This window comes from Macaca fascicularis, chromosome 1 (genome assembly GCF_037993035.2).
Source record: "Macaca fascicularis isolate 582-1 chromosome 1, T2T-MFA8v1.1".
Lineage (NCBI taxonomy): Eukaryota > Metazoa > Chordata > Mammalia > Primates > Cercopithecidae > Macaca > Macaca fascicularis.
Genome location: NC_088375.1, coordinates 113351831 through 113372500, shown reverse-complemented (window position 1 = coordinate 113372500; position 20670 = coordinate 113351831). Strand labels below are relative to the sequence as shown.

The window sequence follows — 20670 nt, the reverse complement described above, 5'->3', positions numbered from 1 at the left end:
ACAAGCAGATTTTTTCTTTTTGACACCTTTGGTATAAATAAGCAATTTTTTTTCTTTTTTTTTTTTTTTTGAGGCGGAGTCTTACTCTGTCGCCCAGGCTGGAGTGCAGTGGCGCGATCTCGGCTCACTGCAAGCTCCGCCTCCCGGGTTCCCGCCATTCTCCTGCCTCAGCCTCCCGAGTAGCTGGGACTACAGGCGCCACCACCACGCCCGGCTAATTTTTTTGTATTTTTAGTGGAGACGGGGTTTCATTGTGTTAGCCAGGACGGTCTCGATCTCCTGACCTCGTGATCCGCCCGTCTCGGCCTCCCAAAGTGCTGGGATTACAGGCTTGAGCCACCGCGCCCGGCCCTTTTTCTTTTCTTTTCTTTTTTTTTTTTTAACCTCAGCAACCCACATTTAGAAATTTTTCCTACAGATCTACCTCACGTGTGCAAGGTTATTCATGGAGCTTTTTTTTTTTTTTTTTAATCATAGAAAAACATTGGAAATTCTACCTGTCCGTCAGTTTGGAGGTAAATTAGTGACAGCAAAACCGTACAATTACATGCAGTTCAGCTAGCTGTAAAGAAAAATAAGAGGTCAGGCGCGGTGCCTCATGCCTGTAATCCCAGCACTTTGCGAGGCCGAGGCGAGCGAATCACCTGAGGTCGGGAGTTCGAGACCAGCCTGACCAACATGGAGAAACCCCGTCTCTACTAAAAATAAAAAAATTTGCCGGGCGCGGTGGCTCAAGCCTGTAATCCCAGCACTTTGGGAGGCCGAGATGGGTGGATCACGAGGTCAGGAGATCGAGACCATCCTGGCTAACACGGTGAAACCCCGTCTCTACTAAGAAATACAAAAAACTAGCCAGGCGAGGTGGCGGGCGCCTGTAGTCCCAGCTACTCTGGAGGCTGAGGCCGGAGAATGGCGTGAACCCGGGAGGCGGAGCTTGCAGTGAGCTGAGATCCGGCCACCGCACTCCAGCCTGGGCTACAGAGCAAGACTCTGTCTCAAAAAAAAAAAAAAAAAAAAAAAAAAAAAAAATTTCCGTGTGTGGTGGCGCATGCCTGTAATCCCAGCTACTAGGGAGGCTGAGGCTGGAGAATAGCTTGAAATTGGGAGGCAGAGGTTGCGGTGAGCTGAGATCGCGCCATTGCACTCCAGACTGGGCAATAAGAGCAAAACTCCGTCTCAAAAAAAAAAAAAAAAAGAGAAAGAAAATGAGGGAGCCAATGATAGTCCAGAATGGTACACTGTGATAGATTGAAACATATGACTGGGCGCGGTGGCTCATGCCTGTAGTCCCAGCTCTTTGGCAGGCCAAGGCGGGCAGATCACGAGGTCAGGAGATCCAGACCATCCTGGCTAACACAGTGAAACACCGTCTCTACTAAAATACAAAAAAATTAGCCGGGCGTGGTGGCGGATGCCTGAGGCTGAGGCAGGATAATGTCGTGAACCTGGAAGGCGGAGCTTGCAGTGAGCCGAGATCGCGCCACTGCACTCCAGACTGGGGTACAGAGCGGGACTCCGTCTCAAACAAACAAATAAAAAAAAAAAAAAAAGAAAGAAAGAAAAGAAAAGAAAAAAAATGGTGGTTATATTTTGCAGCTTCTCTCAAGAGAGTCTATTTCTCCTCTGTCTGAATCTGGGATTGGCTGTGTGACTTGCTTTGGGCAAATGTTGGTGCCTTCGCAAACCTGGCAGAAGAGAGGCTTGCACATGGGGGGATTACCTGCTTTTTCCTTCACTTGAAATCCTGAGACCATGATCTGAAGATCCCCCCCAAGCAAGCCTGCTGGAGAGATCACATGAAGAAAAAGATCCATGCATCCCACTTGTTCCAACCTATCCAGCCATACCCCAGATGTGTGAGTGAGGCCATCCTAGACCACCCAGCCCCAAATGAATCAGCTTGGACCAGAAAAATTTCCAAGCCAACTCACAGAATAACTAAAAATAATAAATTATTGTTATTCTAAGTCAATAAGCTTGGAAGGGTTTATTATGCAGCAAAAGTGTATCAAAAGGGTGATGGTAGTTGCAGGAAATATATACCTTTAATTATATATGCATAAACATCTTTGGAATGATACCTCCGAAATATAAATTCCTATATTGAAACAGCACACTGAGTACCCAGCATAGTGGATGAAAATAGATCACGAAGTTTCAAAATAGTAGGAACAAGTAGAAGATTCTATAAGCTTTTGGGAGGAGAGATGGGAGAACAGTTTAAGGCAAATAACAAAGAATCAGAATGGGCTGGGCGTGGTGGCTCATGCCTGTTATCCTAGCACTTTGGGAGGCCGAGGTGGGTGGATTACCTGAGGTCAGGAGTTCGAGACCAGCCTGGCCAATATGGTGAAACCCCATCTCTACTAAACACACACACACACACACACGCACACACACAATTAGCCGAGTGTGGTGGCGGGCGCCTGTAATCCCAGCTACTCGGGAGGCTGAGGCAGGAGAATCACTTGAACTCGGGAGGCAGAGGTTGCAGTGAGCCGAGACCGCCCCATTGCACTCTAGCCTGGGCAACAAGAACAAAATTCTGTCTCAAAAAAAAAAAAAAAAGAAAAAGAAAAAAAAAAAAAATCAGAATGGCATCCATCTTCTCTACGATGTGGAGGCGCTCTAGTCTACAACCATCAGGAACAAACCTATAGTCAAACCTGAGTATATTGGCTCATTGCAACAGAGGAGACAGCAAACACGATGGGGAAATTGTGGGACAATTCTTCCTTTGAGAATCTCTTTTTTTTTTTTTTTTTTTTTTTTTTTTTTTTTTTTTGAGACGGAGTCTCGCTCTGTCTCCCAGGCTGGAGTGCAGTGGCGCGATCTCCACTCACTGCAAGCTCCGCCTCCCGGGTTCACGCCATTCTCCTGCCTCAGCCTCCTGTGTGGCTGGGACTACAGGCGCCCGCCACCGCGCCCGGCTAATTTTTGTATTTTTAGTAGAGACGGGGTTTCACCATGTTAGTCAGGATGGTCTCGATCTCCTGACCTCGTGATCCGCCCATCTCGGCCTCCCAAAGTGCTGGGATTACAGGCGTGAGCCACCGCGCCCGGCCCTTTTGAGAATCTCGATATTTTTATCTAGAAAGTGGGAGGAATGGTTGCAGGACTAAACACATAATTGGTAAAGAATCAACAGTCAATACAAAAGTTAGCTGAGCATGGTTGGGCATGCCTGTAATCCCAGCTACTTAAGAGGCTGAGGGAGGAGAATCGCTTGAACCCAGGAGGCGGAGGTTGCAGTGAGCTGTGATGACGCCCCTGTACTCCAGACTGGGCGACAGGGACTGTGTCTCAAAAAAAAAAAAAAAAAAAAAGAAAAGGCCAGGCGCAGTGGTTCACGCCTGTAATCCCAACACTTTGGGAGACAGAGGCAGGCGGTTCACAAGGTCAGGAGTTCGAGACCAGCCTGGCCAATATGGTGAAACCCCGTCTCTACTAAAAATATAAAAATTAGCTGGGTGTAGTGGCGGGCACCTGTAGTCCCAGCTACTCGGGAGGTTGAGGCAGGAGAATCACTTGAATCCGGGAGGCAGGGGTTGCAGTGAGCCGAGATCACACCACTGCACTCCAGCCTGGCGACAGAGCAAGATTCCGTCTCAAAAAAATAAAAAAAAAGAATTGACAGTCACTGTTAGTAGCTGGGAAAGTGGGATGTTTGATTATATTGTGGTTTGAACAGTGCTCTGTTTGTGCTCAAATATGATTGTGAAATAGTCTTTCTTTCATCTTGGTGAGAGGGTAACTTTGTCTGATATTGGTGTTGTGAAATTTTTAGTTTTAACCGGAGAACATCATGGCCTAGGTGTTTGTCAGACCAGCTTTAGCTGAGAGCAGAAAAGGGTTACTTTTTTCTTTCTCAGAAACGACTATGGAAAACAGTAAACAGCAAGGCCCGGGCCGGGTGGCTCACGCCTGTAATCCCGGCACTTTGGCCGGGCGCGGTGGCTCAAGCCTGTAATCCCAGCACTTTGGGAGGCCGAGACGGGCGGATCACGAGGTCAGGAGATCGAGACCATTCTGGCTAACACAGTGAAACCCCGTCTCTACTAAAAAATACAAAAAACTAGCCGGGCGAGGTGGCGGGCGCCTGTAGTCCCAGCTACTCGGGAGGCTGAGGCAGGAGAATGGCGTAGACCCGGGAGGCGGAGCTTGCAGTGAGCTGAGATCCGGCCACTGCACTCCAGCCTGGGCGACAGAGCGAGACTCCGTCTCCAAAAAAAAAAAAAAAATAAAAATAAATCCCGGCACTTTGCAAAGCCGAGGGAGGCGGATCACTTGAGGTCAGGAGTTTGAAAATGTAGCAGGAGGAGTCCTAGACAAAATCCCTCAGACACCGATTGTGGAAGATAAGAGCCTTATTCAGCGGGGAGCGTCGGCCGACTCACGTCCTAGAAATCACGCCCTAGAAACCGAGCTCCCGGAATAAGTAACTCCTGGCCCTCTTAAGGGCTCACAATTCTAAAGGGCCTGTGTGTGTCTGTGTGTGTGTGTGGGGGGCGGTGGGTGGGTCATGATCGATTGAGCAAGCGAGGGGTACGTGACTGGGGGCTGTATGCACCGGTAATCAGAACGAAACAGAACAGAAAAGGGAGTTTCATAATGCTTTTTTATACAATGCCTGGAATTTTATAGATAGCGCAAGTGGTGAGGTCAGGGATTGAATTTTAGCAACCAGGACCGAAATGTGGCGCCCGGTTGTCTGACGGTGATTTTTACTTCTACCCATTGTTTCAACCTCCACTTTTTCAGCAAACAAGAAATTAAGTATAAGACAATATGAGGAGTGGTCTCCTCTCTCAAAACCAGCTTGGCCAACATGGCGAAACCCCATCTCTACTAACATTTAAAAAATTAGCCGGGCGTGGTGGCGGGTGCCTGTAATTTCAGCTACTCTGGAGGCTGAGGCGGGAGAATCACTTGAACCCGGGAGGTGGAGGTTGCAATGAGCCGAGATCCCGCGGCCGCACTCCAGCCTGGGCGACACAGCCAGGTGAGACTCTGTCTCAAAAAAAAAAAAAAAAAAAAAAAAAAAAAAGCAGTGCCTTTAAAAATCTGAGAGAAAAATTATTTCAACCTATCTCTTTGTATCTCTATTTAGTAAAATATCAATTAAGTATATGGGTATAATAGACATTTTCAGACATGCAGTGTCTCAGAAAGTTTATTTCTACGGTAACCCCTTTATAGGAGGTTTTGGAGGATATGCATCATCAAAAGGAAGAAGAGAGTGAGGAACGAACCGCCTTGAGATCCATGAAGCAGGGGATCTAACAAAAGAGAGAGGTAATGGAAATCCCAAGATGCTGCTGTAAAGAGAGATATTATGATAACAGCTGTGAGATAAGCCTGAAGAGCAAGTCATCCAGAATGGAGCAGGTGGAAATGTGCCAGGAAAAATTTATTTCTCTTTCTTTCTTTCCTTCTTTCCTTTCCTTTTCTTTTCTTCTTTCTTTCTCTCCTTTCTTTCTTTTGCCCAGGCTGGAGTGCAATGGCGTGATCTCCGCCCACTGCAACCTCCGCCTCCCGGGTTCAAGCGATTCTCCCGCCTCAGCTTCCCGAGTAGCTGGGATTACAGATGCCTGCCAGCCTCAGTTTCCCTAGGAACTGGGAGTACAGGTGCCCGCCACCATGCCCAACTAATTTTTGTATTTTTGGGTTTTTTTTTGTTTTTTTGTTTTTTTGTTTTTTTTGAGACGGAGTCTCGCTCTGTCGCCCAGGCTGGAGTGCAGTGGCCCGATCTCGGCTCACTGCAAGCTCCGCCTCCTGGGTTTACGCCATTCTCCTGCCTCAGCCTCCTGAGTAGCTGGGACTACAGGCGCCCGCCACCGCGCCCGGCTAATTTTTTGTATTTTTAGTAGAGACGGGGTTTCACCGTGGTCTCGATCTCCTGACCTTGTGATCCGCCCGTCTCGGCCTCCCCAAGTGCTGGGATTACAGGCGTGAGCCACCGCGCCCGGCTAATTTTTGTATTTTTAGTAAAGACAGGGTTTCACCACGCTGGCCAGGTTGGTCTCGAACTCTTGACTTCAGGTGAGCCACCTGCCTGGGCCTCCCAAAGTGCTGGGATTACAGGCATGAGCCACCTCGCCTGAGCAGGAAAAATTTCTTAAACAAACATACAAGCAAGCAAACCAAACAAAATGATTGTGTGTTTCTATGTGTTGAGGGGAGATTTACAGAACTGGGGAGAAATTGGCTAGTATTAAGTAATAAATACATGGAAAATTTACTAAATGGAAAAATAAGATGACTATTGCCAGGGTAGATACTGTACAAAAAAAAAATCACTATCTAGAAGCTAGGAAGAGGACTCTCACCAACAACCAAATTTGCTGGCACCTTGATCTTGGACATCTCAGCCTCCAGAACAGTGAAAAATAAATGTTTAAGTCACCCAGTAGATGGTATTTTGTTACAGCAGCCTGAGATAACTAAGACATCCAAACCTCTGAAAGAATCAAAATAAGACTTGACTTCAGTGTAGCAGGACCAGCCCAGACAAAACTCCTGAGACACCGAGTTAAAGAAAGAAGGGGTTTATTTGGCGGGGGGCATCGACAAGACTCCTGTCTCAAGAGCCGAGCTCCCAGAGTAAGTAATTCCTGTCCCTCTTAAGGGCTTACAACTCTAAGGGGGTGCGTGTGAGACGGTCATGATTGACTGAGCAAGCAGCGGGTACATGACTGGGGGCTGCATGCACCAGTAATTAGATCGGAACAAAACAGGATAGGGATTTTCACAGTGCATTTCTTTTTTTTTTTTTTTTTGAGACGGAGTCTTACTCTGTCGCCCAGGCTGGAGTGCAGTGGCCGGATCTCAGCTCACTGCAAGCTCAGCCTCCCGGGTTTACGCCATTCTCCTGCCTCAGCCTCCCGAGTAGCTGGGACTACAGGCGCCCACCACCTCGCCCGGCTAGTTTTTTGTATTTTTTAGTAGAGACGGGGTTTCACTGTGTTAGCCAGGATGGTCTCGATCTCCTGACCTCGTGATCCGCCCGTCTCGGCCTCCCAAAGTGCTGGGATTACAGGCTTGAGCCACCGCACCCGGCTTCACAGTGCATTTCTATACAATGTCTGTAATCTATAGATACGTCAGGGGTTAATCTTCAACTACTGGGCCCAGGGTGCAGCACCTGGCTGTCTGCCTGTGGATTTCATTTCCGCCTTTCAGTTTTTACTTCTTCTTTCTTTGGAGGCAGAAATTGGGCATAAGATGGTGAGGGGTGGTCTCCTCCCTTACTTGGTATATCTACTTGAGAATCCATCCTCTATTTCTATTTGCTTAGCTTTAAAGAAAATTTGGGGGTGCTATGGCAATAGGTGTAGGGACCACTGCAACAGAATCTTGCAGTGCAGGAGAGAGATTGGACTCAACTCCTATTTCTGTTTCTTACGACGTTTTCTTTAGCTACTTGCCTATCCAGTTCACCAGACAGTGTTTCATAGCAAGTACCATGTACCAGCATAGACCAAACAACTCCACAAGAGCAGTGGAATAGCCAGGATTATTACATTCCAACAATAAAAACTCAAGAATGCAATCTCTCCTCTTGTTGCCACAATAAAACAAGAAAAAGATCTATTATATAAAGTCTCAATTAGATGAAAATTTAAAATCTCCCCTTTTCAATTTTTGTTTAGCTAAGGGCCAAATATGTGCCAAAGTAAAGGTCCCGCTCTGGAGGGTTAGGTCCGAGTTCTTCTTCAGCAGCTGAAGTCCAGGATCTCTGTCACAGGAACAGTGGAAACACTCATTGTCAGCACTTTTACAGTCAGGTGAATCCAAACTCAAGTCTCTTGTGAACGACTTTCCCAGAATTCCCAGGGGTCAGGAGAACAAAGGAGAACAGCGTAGCACCAGTTCCTTACCTGTAAGATTCAGGGCTATGTGTGAGACCAGCAAGCAATAACATTCCCCAAACAAAAGTGAAGAGTTTGTGCTGCTATTAAATGTCAGATAGTGTGGCCAAGGAAGGAGCATTCTCTTAGGGTGTGGGAATATGACTAGGCCTAACTGAAGGGGTGGCCTGCCCCTCCACACCTGTGGGTGTTTCTCGTTAGGTGGAACGAGAGACTTGAGAAAAGAAATAAGACACAGAGACAAAGTATAGAGAAAGAAAAGCGGGGGCCCAGGGGACCGGCACTCAGCTTACAGAGGACCCACGCTGGCACCGGCCTCTGAGTTCCCTTAGTATTTATAGATAATTATCTATATCATCTTAAAGATAAGGGAGTGGCAGGACAATAGGATCGTTTTTAGGGAGGAAATTAGCAGTAAGACATAAGAACAAGGATCTCTGTGACATGAATAAGTTTAAAGGAAAATCCTGTGCCTTGAGATAAACCTTTTAGCAACATTGTTTCATCCTATCACATGGGGATAAACCTTGGACAATACCTAGGTTTTCTAGGAACAAAGACACACCCTGCACGCCCAAAATCCATTAAACCTTGAGTTACCACAGCACATGTCTCTTGCAAGGGTAGGGTCACAGATTAACAGCATCTCAAATACAGAACAAAATGGAGTCTCTTATGTCTACTTCTTTCTATATAGACACAGTAACAGGCTGATCTCTTTCTTTTCCCCACACCTAACTTCATTAGAGGTCAATTAACCATCAGTTAGAAAAATTGGAAAGGCACAAATACTCTGACCAGGCAAGTCCATTTCTAGAAGTGTGTTTTAAGAAATCCTTACCCAAATGATGAAATATATTTGTATAAGGATGTTCTCTGAATAATTTTTTATAAGAATAAGCATTAGACACAATTTTGTGTCCATTAGCCAAGGACCATTTAAATATATACTGATTCATCCATCCTATAAAAAGATAAGCAGTTGTTTAAAAGGCTGAGGTAAAATATGAAAGTGGTGATGATGATGCCACTGAAAGTAATTACAGCAACTACACATTTAATGAACATTTATTAGATGCTTAAATGCTTTATGTGTATTTCTCATCAAATGTGTAAACCAAAAGTAAAATTCTAGGGCCCCCCAACCATCTGAATGGACCCCTCCTCTAGGTCAAGGGCATTCTAAGGTTAACCTGAAAAACTAGTTCAGGCCACAATGGGAAGGAGAGGTTGGACATGCCTCTGTATACTCTCCTTCCTTTTGGAACTCAGGAAAAGCCAACCAGCATTAACATCAACACAGACCTTAAGTCTGATAAGAAACATTTACAATCTGTTTTCTCTGAAGCCTGCTACCTGGAGGCTTCATCTGCATGATAAAACCTTGGTCTCCACAACCTCCCTATCTAACCCAGAAATTCCCTTCTGGAATAATAATAACCCTTTCAACCAATGGCTAATCAGAAAAATTTTAAATCTGCCTATGACCTGGAAGCCCCCCACCCTCTGAGTTGTCCTGCCCTTCCAGATTGAAGCAGTGTAAATCTTACATGTATCAATTGATGTATTCTGTCTCCCTAAAATGAATAAAAGCAAGCTGTACCCGACCACCTAAGGCATATGTTACCAGGACCTCCTGAAGCTGTCACTGGTGCCTCTACCTTGCAAAGTAAACTTTCTAAATTTATTGAGACCTGTCTCACATACTTTTGGATTCACAAATGTTAGATTAATCCATGAGGGAAGCATTATTTATTATTATTATTATTATTATTATTATTATTATTATTTTGAGATGGAGTCTGCTCTGCCAACAGGCTGGAGTGCAGTGGCACAGTCTTGGCTCACTGCAACCTCTGCCTCCTGGGTTCAAGTGATTCTCCTGCCTCAGCCTCCCAAGTAGCTGGGATTACAGGCACCCGCCATCACGCCGGGCTCATTGTTGTAGTTTCAGTGAAGATAGGGTTTCACCATGTTGGTCAGGCTGGTCTCAAACCTCAGGTGATCTGCCCACCTCATCCTGCCAAAGTGCTGCGATTACAGGCGTGAGCCACCACGCCCCGCCAAGGGAAGCACTTTTTTTTTTTTTGCTGTTTTTTATAGACAAAGAAATTGAGGTGCGGAAAATTCAGTAATGTTTTGAAAGTCACGTTGTGAACGAACCAAGATTTCAACCCAGAAATTGAGGCTTCACCACAAGTGAAGACTGGGGTTTTCTTTTTTTTTTTTCTTTTTTTTTTGAGACGGAGTCTCGCTCTGTCACCCAGGCTGGAGTGCAGTGGCCGGATCTCAGCTCACTGCAAGCTCCGCCTCCCGGGTTTAGCCATTCTCCTGCCTCAGCCTCCCGAGTAGCTGGGATTACAGGCGCCCGCCACTTCGCCTGGCTAGTTTTTTGTATTTTTTAGTAGAGACGGGGTTTCACCGTGTTAGCCAGGATGGTCTGGATCTCCTGACCTCGTGATCCGCCGGTCTCGGCCTCCCAAAGTGCTGGGATTACAGGCTTGAGCCACCGTGCCCGGCCGAAGACTGGGGTTTTCTTGAAAGTTTTCAATTATTGGGAGTTTCAGATTTCCAGAAATGTGCAATTGTAAAAACCTAGCTTCAGGAAGTGATGAAATAGGTGCAGTGGATATGGGGTAAGCTCTGAAGCCCCAGGCTCAGGCTCTATTGAAAAATTACTTTTGCTGAAATATTCCTGTTTTAGGACCTTCCATGGAACTTGAGCCTTCGCTCAGCATATTTTGGCATCTGATTTAAAGCTAGTAGAGGTCCGGAGGATTCCCAGGATTAGAGTCTTTAAACAGAAAGCGTGAATCTTGCTTAAATAAAGGGCACCGGCCGGGCGCGGTGGCTCACGCCTGTAATCCCAGCACTTTGGGAGGCCGAGGCGGGCGGATCACAAGGTCAGGAGATCGAAACCACGGTGAAACCCCGTCTCTACTAAAAATACAAAAAATTAGCCGGGCGCGGTTGTGGGCGCCTGTAGTCCCAGCTACTCGGGAGGCTGAGGCAGGAGAATGGCGTGAACCCGGGAGGCGGAGCTTGCAGCGAGCTGAGATCCGGCCACTGCACTCCAGCCTGGGCTGGGCGACAGAGCGAGACTCCGTCTCAAAAAAAAAAAAAAACAAAAAACAAAAAAAAAAAAAATAAAGGGCACCGTCCCTGGGTGGGCTTGAACCATCAACCTTTATGATTAACAGCGGAACACGCTAACCGATTGCGCCACAGAAACTCTAATGGGTTGTGTGTTAAACTCATTTGCTGATACCAGAAACGGCTTTTTAATCTCTGGCTGCAGATAATCTCATATGTTTGTGGCCTGTCCAATCCCGCGCACTCCAGAAACCCAGAACGCGGGAGACAATGAAGCCAAGAGTCGAGTCTTTGGGCACGTTTGGACATTCTACCCGGCCAGAGTCAGCTGGGGGACTCCAACGGCCAAACGGCCGCCTGCTCCTCACCGTCTGCTCCTCACTGCTTCCCCCGCCTGCTCTTCACCGTCTCAAAAGTCGCCGGCCCCTCCACAGGCGACAACTGCAGCCTCTCCGGCGGAAGTCACTTACTCCCTTTCCCATTCTTAGCCCCGCTTCACACCTTGCGCTCACAGTCATTTCCTCCCGGCCTGGGCCAGTGGACGCGCGGTGGGAAGGACCAGAACCCGTAGTGTCCTCACCGTGCAGCCCTCGGGCCTTCAGAGGTGGAATCCACCGCACAGGGACCTGGAGTTTGCACAGGCTGCAGCCCACAGCCCAGAGTCAGCCTAGCACCTAGTAGGCGCCCAGTAAATGCTCGGTGAAGGAAGGCATCCCACCGCAGGATTTTAGGAGAACCATGAATTCCCGTGTGAACATTAAGCGTTTAGTCCTACTAGGAAGTCTGGAATATGGAGACCTGAACTGTTTCTCAAAGGCAGCTGTTCTTGTATTCCCAGAGCTGGTTTAGAATTCAGCAAAGGTCCCTGCTCTGTGGATCCCACCTCTGGAGACCAGAGGATGGTGCGGTGCGGGGCACTGCGGGTTATTATCCTTCCCACGCTCACATCCACCGGCCCAGGCCCAAAGGAAATGGCTGTGAGGGCAAGATGTGAAGATAGTTACAAATACCAGCTAGGGCCAGCGACAGTTGCAGAAATGAGGACTTGTAATAGTTATGAGTATTTCTTCATTATTTTGAGATGAATACATTTGGGTACATATTAACCAATACTTTTCTTAAGAATTCTCCTCTTCCATCACCCTAGCTAGCATATTCATTAATAATTAACCTTTAGAAATCTCCATATTTAGGTTACAGGATAGCAAATATGGAATGTGATCTAGCTAAAAAAGGAGTGAACATCATTCAAAGACAAATAAAGGACTTTATCCTGTTGGGGAAAGGGCTGGCATATTTTCACTGAATGAGAAAAAGTATGATTTTCCTATTGTCTTTATTTGAACCTTAAGTATGGTTTTACAAGGAGGAAAAAGGAGGAGGAAGAAGAGAAAGGAGGAAGAGGAGGAAAAGAAGAGGAGGAGGAAGGTGTACATTGATGCCATGTTGAGAAGTGAACTGTGGTGGATTTGTAATGTGTTGTTGGAACCGAACTCTCGATTCCCTCCTGGGCAGGGGTCGCCGTGAAGGATCACCGACACGAGATTCACAGCAGAGAGTTATTTATTGCTAGCGCACTAGGGTCCCAAGCTCTAAGTTGGCCCCTGGGACCCCGAACGCTTATTACAGGCTGTTTATATAGGCAAACACAAGTTCAAACACAGCTTTTGGCGCGAAGTTCAAACAAAGCTTAAGGCGCAAGATGATTGGGTCTGGCTATGGCCTGAGCAAGGTGTCTGGTTCTGATTGGTCGGGGCTTGAGCTTATGGGTTTCTTTCCTGGAATGGTTTAGGGCTGGACCTCATGCCATACTTTCCTAGAACTGTTTAGGGCTGGACCCCCTGATGTACATTCCTGGAATTGTTTTTCTGTTTGAGTTCCGGGAACATTGGGGGGCTATCCATGGCCATCTGGTGTTAATTTTTTAAGTTTTATGAGGCCTAGTTTCATTCCCTCCTCTTTTTGTGTCAGAGGCTCAATCTTGAGCCTCTTCTTCAGTCCTGAGGGTCTGGTATTGTTGGGTCAGAACCATAGCATGTACTATATTTAATCTATTTTTAATAAGGGTGAGTAAGCGGTTGAGTATGCACGGCCTGAAAGTCAAGATGAGCGTGAGCAGGATGAGGGGTCCTAAAATGGTGGAGATTAGGGTGCTAAGCCAAGGGGATTGGTTGTACCAATTTTCAAACCAACTTTGTTGAGATTTTCTCTCCTTTTTTTTTTTGTCTAATCTTTCTCTCAGTTTTGCCATAGAATCTTTAACTACTCCTGAATGATCTGCATAAAAACAACATTGCTCTTTGAGGGCTGCACAGAGCCCGCCTTCTTTTAGAAAGACAATCTCTAGTCCTCGTCGGTTTTGTAACACAACTTCAGACAGAGAAGTCAAAGACTCTTCAAGTTTTGTGATAGAGTGTTTTATGGCTCTAAGGTCCTCATCTATGGCTATTCTAAGTTGGTGCAGATAGTAGTTACCATGTACTAGGGCTGCCGTCCCGGTCCCAACTCCAGCCGCTACCCCAATTCCTAGCATGACGGCGAGGGTGAGGGAGATAGGTTCTCTTTTAGGTCTAATATGAGTTTTCTGCTCATACCGGAGGTCCAAGGAGTCTCCAGAGTGATAGTAGACTCGGGGAACAACTTGTACCAACACGCAATAGTGGGTGCTGCTGCTAAAAACAGTTGTGGATATACAGGGGATGAGCCCAGTGTCGCAAGCCCACCAGTCCGTCTCAGAGGGGACCAAATAGCGATTGGAGCTGGGTACTGCCAGGGTTATATTACAAAGATGCCGATGACTAGGGGGCACTTGGCCTATACAGGTTCCCACCCCAGAAACTTCAGCCAGGGTCAGTTTATTGTGTTGTTCCCACGCACATCCAGTAGGATTGGTGGAATCAATGAATTTATTAGTGGAGGCGATGCCTTCGTAATAAGGAGGGCCTGTTGCTAGACATAGCCAGCAAGAGGAGGTGAATTCTGGCCTTGTCTGGTTTAAGGCAAGATAGGAGCCCTTTATGAGATTTAGGAGCCTGTCTCCTATTCCCGGGTCAAGGGGCTAGCGGGTGACGTTTTGGGCTGAAGATGTGTATTCAGAGGAGGCGGAGATCAAGGGCGGGGAAGTGCTTTGAGGAGCTTTTGGTTGGGGCTTCTCCGGTATGGGAACCGGGGGCTTCTTTTCTTCTGATAAGACCTGGTTCAGCCCTACTGCAACAGGGGCTATGTCCGGGTCAACTAGTAATCTAATTTGAATAGGGATCCCATACAGTGGCTTCTGGTATAGATAAAGGCCCCATATTAACCCTGTTATCCAACTATTATCAGATTTTGCCGCATCCTCAAACTTGATGCGGACCAGATTGCAATTTTTTGAATATCGGGTTCTGGTGCAGGGCTGGACAAAGGACATGGTTATGTACCAGGGTTTCGTGGCCCATTTCCATTCCCCATCATTATTAGTTACACAGGACCAACTATAGCAATACAGGTGAGTTATATCTCCACAAGTTTTTTCCATATCCCCTGTCCTAAATCCGGGACAGGCATAGAACCCGTTCCGGCTGATGGACACTCTTCTAGCCTGTTTTCTCCATTCTCCCCCCTCCATTTCATTTACCCCTGCTACTTTATCTAGGTTGAAATAGAGGTCAGGGAACCAAGTCCCTATAGGAGCAATTTTTGAGGTTTCACCTAGGACCTCATGATTATTAAAATTAATTACCTGCCAGGTCAGGTTATATGGCCGGTGGGGGTTATTATCAATGAATATATATCCGGGCGGTTTCATATGTCCGCGTGGGTTATTACTGCCAGCGGCGCAGGGAAGGAGGGCAAGCAATAAGCAAGGGGTTAGATACGAGAGAGTCTTATCTTGAGCGGGTCCTTGGAGCGTCGGAGTTTCCATGTCTCAGGTGGTGTTGGTCCGGGCGTCTCTGGAGCAGCCTTGGCGTGGGATGCGTGGATCCAAGTGGAGATTCCGTCAACCTTTATGGCTGTGGGTGTGGTCAGGAGAACAATGTAGGGTCCTTTCCACCGAGGCTCTAGTCCTTGAGAGCGGTGCCGCCTAACGTAGACAGAGTCCCCCACCTGGAAGGGGTGGCTGGTCTGTGGATGTCCTGGTCGGTACAGTTCTGCCAAGGGGGCCCAGATTTGGGCCTGTACTGCTTGGAGTCCTTTTAGCCGGGCCTGTAGATCAGTCTTAGGATCGGAGGGGGAGAAGGAGTCAAGTAAGGTTGACAAAGGGGGAGGTCCTCCGTAGAGGATTTCATATGGAGTGAGCCCAAAGCGGTTAGGCGTATTTTGGGCTCTTAACAAAGCTAGGGATAGGAGGCGTCTCCAATCTTTTAAACCAGTCTCTAAGGTCAATTTAGTAAGGGTCTCTTTTATTGTTCTATTCATCCTTTCTACCTGTCCTGAGCTCTGGGGTCTATAGGCACAATGCAATTTCCAATTAATCCCCAATATCCTGGCTAGCCCCTGACTTACCTGAGAAACAAAGGCCGGCCCGTTATCTGACCCAATTACCTTGGGGAGTCCGAATCTAGGAAAGATTTCTTCCAGAATTTTCTTGGCTACTATGTGTGCCATTTCTTGCCGGGTGGGGTAGGCTTCTACCCATCCTGAAAAGGTATCTACAAACACCAGTAAGTACTTATATCCAGCATAGTGAGGTTTTACTTCAGTGAAGTCTATTTCCCAATAGGCCCCTGGGCGGTTACCACGAGCTCGTTTCCCTGCTGGTACTCGGGTAGCCTCAGCGTTTACCTGCTGGCAGACCTTACAGGCAGATGTTACTTGTTCTACGAGAGTACTTGCCCTTGGGATTAGAAAGTCAGTTTTTTCAATCAACAATTTCAGCTTTCGGTTACTCAAGTGTGTCCAGGCATGCATCTGCTGGATCATTGCCAGGGCCTCTTTTTGGGGAAGGACTATCTTTCCTCCTTTTTTCCAGTTTTTAGTGTCTTTGTTTTTTATAGCCCCTATGGCTCTTGCTTCTTCCTGGTCTTCTGAGGTATAGGTATGTTCAATGGTTATGTGGCTGGTTTCGTCAGGTTCTGTGGCTAGGGTCAGTACTTCCGCCATGGCGGCCTGCCTTGCCATTTGGTCAGCCTGTCTGTTTCCTACTGCTACTGGATCCTGTCCTTTCTGGTGTCCGGGGCAGTGAATTATGGCCACTTCTTGAGGAAGAAAAAGGGCTTTTAATAAGGCAATTATTTCAGCTTTGTTCTTGATTTCTTTTCCTTCTGAAGTTAGGAGACCTCTTTTTTTATAAATATTTTTATGAGTATGAGCCGTTGCAAAGGCATATCGGCTATCAATATAAATGTTAGCTTTCTTTCCCTTGGACAGCTCTAGGGCCTTGGTTAGTGCTATTAACTCAGCCTTCTGTGTAGACGTGCCAGGAGGTAGTGATTGTGCCCAAATGGTGTTGTGGCCATCTACTACTGCCGCTCCCGCCCTCCGGGTACCTGAGTCAAGGTAACTGCTGCCGTCTGTGTACCAGGTGTGATCCGCGTCTGGGAGTTCTTGGTCTTTAAGGTCTTCCCGCGTTCCATGGGTCTCCACCAATATCTGCCGACAGTCGTGTGGGCTTGGTTGGTCTTCTGGTACCGGCAGCAGCGTAGCAGGGTTTAAGGTGACCGGAGGGCCAAACTGGACGCGATCCGTGTCCAGTAGGAGGGCCTGATAGTGGGTTAGGCGTGCGTTGGTTATCCACCGGTCCGGGGGCTGCCGCACTATGGCCTCTAGAGCATGTGGGGTAATAACAGTTAGTGGCTGCCCAAGGGTCAATTTAGCAGAGTCCTTGACCAGCATAGCGGTGGCTGCCATGATACGAAGACACGGGGGCCAGCCGGCCGCCACAGGGTCCAGCTTTTTAGACAGGTATGCTACCGGTCTTTTCCAAGGTCCCAATTTTTGGGTCAGGACTCCTCTGGCAATCCCTTGCCTCTCCTCCAGGAAGAGGGTAAAGGGCTTTGAGGTGTCCGGTAACCCAAGGGCTGGGGCAGACAAGAGTGCCTTTTTTAGTGCCTCAAAAGCCAATTGATGCTCTGTCTGCCAGGTGAAAGGGGTACTTTCCTTGGTGAGTGCATAAAGGGGGGCGGCCAGTTCAGCATAACCAGGTATCCACAAGCGACAGAACCCAGCAGTCCCCAGGAATTCACATACCTCTCTGGGCGTTCGTGGTGGTGGAATGCGAACCACTGTCTCTATGCGCCCAGGGGTGAGCCACCTTTTCCCTTCACTCAGGATATACCCCAGGTATGTTACCTTGGTCTGACAGAGCTGTGCCTTCTTGGCGGATGCCCGGTATCCTTTTTCACCCAGTGCCTGGAGTAGATGCCTGGTACCTTGTATACAGGTTTCTTTTGTAGGGGCAGCCAGGAGGAGGTCATCTACATACTGGAGTAGGGTCACTTCTGGATTTTGGGTCCGGAAGTCGGTCAGGTCTCGATGAAGAGCCTCATCGAAGAGAGTGGGAGAGTTCTTGAATCCTTGGGGAAGCCGGGTCTAGGTCAATTGGCCCGAAATTCCTTTCTCAGGGTCCTTCCACTCAAAGGCAAAGAGTTCTTGGCTTTGGGGGGCCAGAGGTAAACAGAAGAAAGCATCTTTTAAATCTAACACTGTATACCAGTTGTAGTCTGGTCTCAAGGTGCTGAGCAAATTGTAAGGGTTGGGGACCGTGGGATGGATATCCATGGTCCTTTTGTTAATTTCTCTCAAGTCTTGGACAGGCCTGTAATCCTGAGTACCAGGCTTTTTTACTGGCAGAAGAGGAGTGTTCCAGGGCAAGCGACAAGGTCGCAACACTCCGAGTTCTAGAAATTTGTTAATGTGCTGCCGAATTCCTATATGAGCCTCTCGGCTCATGGGATATTGCTTAATAGACACGGGCACCACCGTGGGCTTTAGATCAATTATGATTGGGGCTTGATACTTGGCCAGCCCAAGTCCTCCCGTTTCCGCCCAAGCTTGGGGAAAGTCTTGCAACCAAACATCAGGGAGGCTAGTGATGACCGGAGCGTCAAAAAGCCGATACTCATCTTGCAGAGACACAGTTAAGATTTGGATGGGCTGACCGTCCCGATCTAATACCTGGGCCCCTGTCTCGGAGAAGTGGATTTGGGCTTCGAGCTTGGTCAGAAGATCTCGCCCTAGGAGGGGGTATGGGCATTCAGGTACCACCAAGAAGGAATGTGTTACCATTCCTTGTCCAAGATTAACTGTCCGGTGGTTAGTCCACTTGTGCAATTTTCCCCCTGTTGCCCCCTGTACCCAGGATATGCGAGAAGACAGGGGCCCGTCTGCCTTTGTCAAAACTGAATGTTGGGCCCCTGTATCCACCAAGAAGGTGGTAGGGTGCCCCCCTACAGAGAGAGTTAGCCGGGGCTCGGGGGGGGCTCCAGAGCCTTGACACCCCTATTCGCTATCTTCACCTAGGGTGAGGACAGCGACAGGTTTCTTCTGGTCTTTAGGACGCTTGGGGCAATCTTTAATCTAACGTCCCCGTTCTTTGCGTAGGCACACTGGTCTTTTTTCACTTTTGGCCGCCTCCGCTTCTCTCCCTCTCTCCCTGGTCTTTTCTCTGTTACTACTGCCGCCAGGATTTTTGTTAAATGCTTATCCCTCTTTCGATCCCTTCGATCCTCTCGCTCCTCTTGTTCTTTCGCTAACCTGGCTTCCCTTTCCTCAGGGGTTTCTCTCTTATTATATACTTTTTCTGCCTCCCTAACCAATTCCTGTAATCCATAAGTCTGGATCCCATCTAACCTTTGGAGTTTTCCTTTGATATCGGATGCAGCTTGGTCTATGAACGCCATGACCACGGTAGCCTTATGTTCTAGGGCCTCTGGATCGAATGGGCTATACATTCGGAACTCTTCCAGAAGCCTCTCCATAAAGGCTGCCGGGCTTTCGTCCCTTTCCTGAATTATGGTTCTTACCTTGGCCAAATTTGTGGGGCGTTTTCCTGCCCCTTTGAGACCCGCCAACAGAGCCTGGCGATAGATTCGGAGACTCTCCCTACCTGGTGCCGTTTCATAGTCCCAGTCCGGGCGGGTGAGGGGAAATCCCTCGTCTATTTCGTTGGGAAGTTGGGTTGGGAGGCCTCCTGGCCCTGGCACATTTTTCCGGGCCTCCAGGAGGACTCGCTGCCTTTCTTCAGTGGTTAGGAGGACCTGCAAGAGTTGCTGGCAATCATCTCAGGTGGGCTGGTGGGTGAGGAGAATGGATTCTATCAACGAGGTTAGGGCCTGAGGGTCTTGGGAAAAGGAAGGGTTATGAGTTTTCCAGTTGTAGAGGTCAGAGGCAGAGAAGGGCCAGTACTGGACCGTGTGATTGACAGTACGGAGGGGAAAAAGGGAGGATTGCCAAGTGGAAGGGCCATCTGGGTCCTCAGTCCGCCACAAGCGGAGACGAGGTGTCGGTGGCAGCGTCCGAGGGGTGAGTTCGGGCGGGGCTGGAGAAGGAGACGGGGTCGAGGGAGGGGCCGAGGGGGAAGTTGGAGAAAGGGTAGGGGCCGAGGCGGTAGAGGAAAGGGCTGGGGACAAGGCAGGGGGCAAGGGTGAAGCGTAAGGTGGAGGTCTCAGAAGGGGGTTTTGAGGTGGAGGAGGCAGGGGGTCAAGAAGGAGGAGATCCCTCTGGGGTTCATCTGGGAGGACTGGCTTATGCGGGTCCGGATTCCGATTCTTCGGGGCTTCTAAGGCAAGAAGGGTAGACTGGGGTGGGGAAGGGGAATGGAGGAAGGGTTTCACCCAAGAGGGAGGGTTTCGGACCAGATCCTCCCAAGTAATTATGTAGGCCACCTGGTCTGGGTGTCCGTGTGGCCCAGGATCCATCACTGTTGCTTTAACATGTAAGATAATTGGGAGGTCAAATGTTCCGTCCCGGGGCCACCCAACATGGAGGGTAGGCCACTCGGACGAGCAGAATTTTTGCCATCGTCCCTTACGGACTTCTACGGAGAGGTTGTGGGCTCGAGCCCGGACGTCAGGGAAGTGAGTCAGGGTCAGAGACAAAGGAGTCGTCAACGTCTGTCCCATTTCGTCCACGTATGACAAGGACTTAACGAAAGTAAGAAAAACAAAGACCAGACAAGTAAGGAGAAGCCGCGCGGCCAGAGAGTGGCGCCACAAGATCACAAAATACTCAGACGGCAGAGGCAACCTGCCTACAGATTTAAGGAGGCTGACTGAGTCGTCAGCCTTCTCCCAGACTACCGCCAGGGCGTCCCCCGGGGGGAAAGTGGGAAGGTGCCGGACACATCTGTCCCCCTTCCCCACTTAATTCAGAAGGAGTACTCCCCAGAGTTCAGAGTCAGCCGGCAAGACAGACAGAACAAAACGAAAGTACCTGGTAGGTCCGTTCAGTCAGCAGTCCATGGCCCGGGCCAGATAGGTCTCCGCCGGATGGGTCGGGGGTCCTCGGACGACCCCACTTCCCGGCCAACGTACCAAATGTTGGAACCGAACTCTCGATTCCCTCCTGGGCAGGGGTCGCCGTGAAGGATCACCGACACGAGATTCACAGCAGAGAGTTATTTATTGCTAGCGCACTAGGGTCCCAAGCTCTAAGTTGGCCCCTGGGACCCCGAACGCTTATTACAGGCTGTTTATATAGGCAAACACAAGTTCAAACACAGCTTTTGGCGCGAAGTTCAAACAAAGCTTAAGGCGCAAGATGATTGGGTCTGGCTATGGCCTGAGCA

The 20670-nt window shown here is 48.5% G+C and overlaps 1 protein-coding gene across 6 annotated transcripts; it reads right to left on the bottom strand.

Annotated features, from left to right (window-relative positions):
- Nucleotides 1–6532: 6532 nt before the first annotated feature.
- On the bottom strand, nucleotides 6533–20552 carry LOC135968003 (uncharacterized). 6 transcript variants are annotated; one of them, XR_012415805.1, is made up of 3 exons: nucleotides 20316–20552; nucleotides 18991–19174; nucleotides 6533–7880 (listed from the first exon to the last, which is right to left on the bottom strand). XR_012415805.1 is itself a non-coding variant. In XM_073997397.1 (3 exons), exon 3 carries the CDS (start codon nucleotides 16791–16793, stop codon nucleotides 14814–14816), a length of 1980 nt encoding a protein of 659 aa, XP_073853498.1. In that variant the 5' UTR covers nucleotides 16794–17538; nucleotides 18991–19224; nucleotides 20316–20552; the 3' UTR covers nucleotides 12510–14813. The 6 variants fall into 6 exon arrangements, 3 of the variants coding, with proteins under 3 accessions (XP_073853498.1, XP_073853496.1, XP_073853506.1); XR_012415804.1 differs by lacking the exon at nucleotides 6533–7880 and adding an exon at nucleotides 12510–15161; XM_073997397.1 differs by lacking the exon at nucleotides 6533–7880 and adding an exon at nucleotides 12510–17538 and having other exon boundaries at nucleotides 18991–19224.
- Nucleotides 20553–20670: the final 118 nt, after the last annotated feature.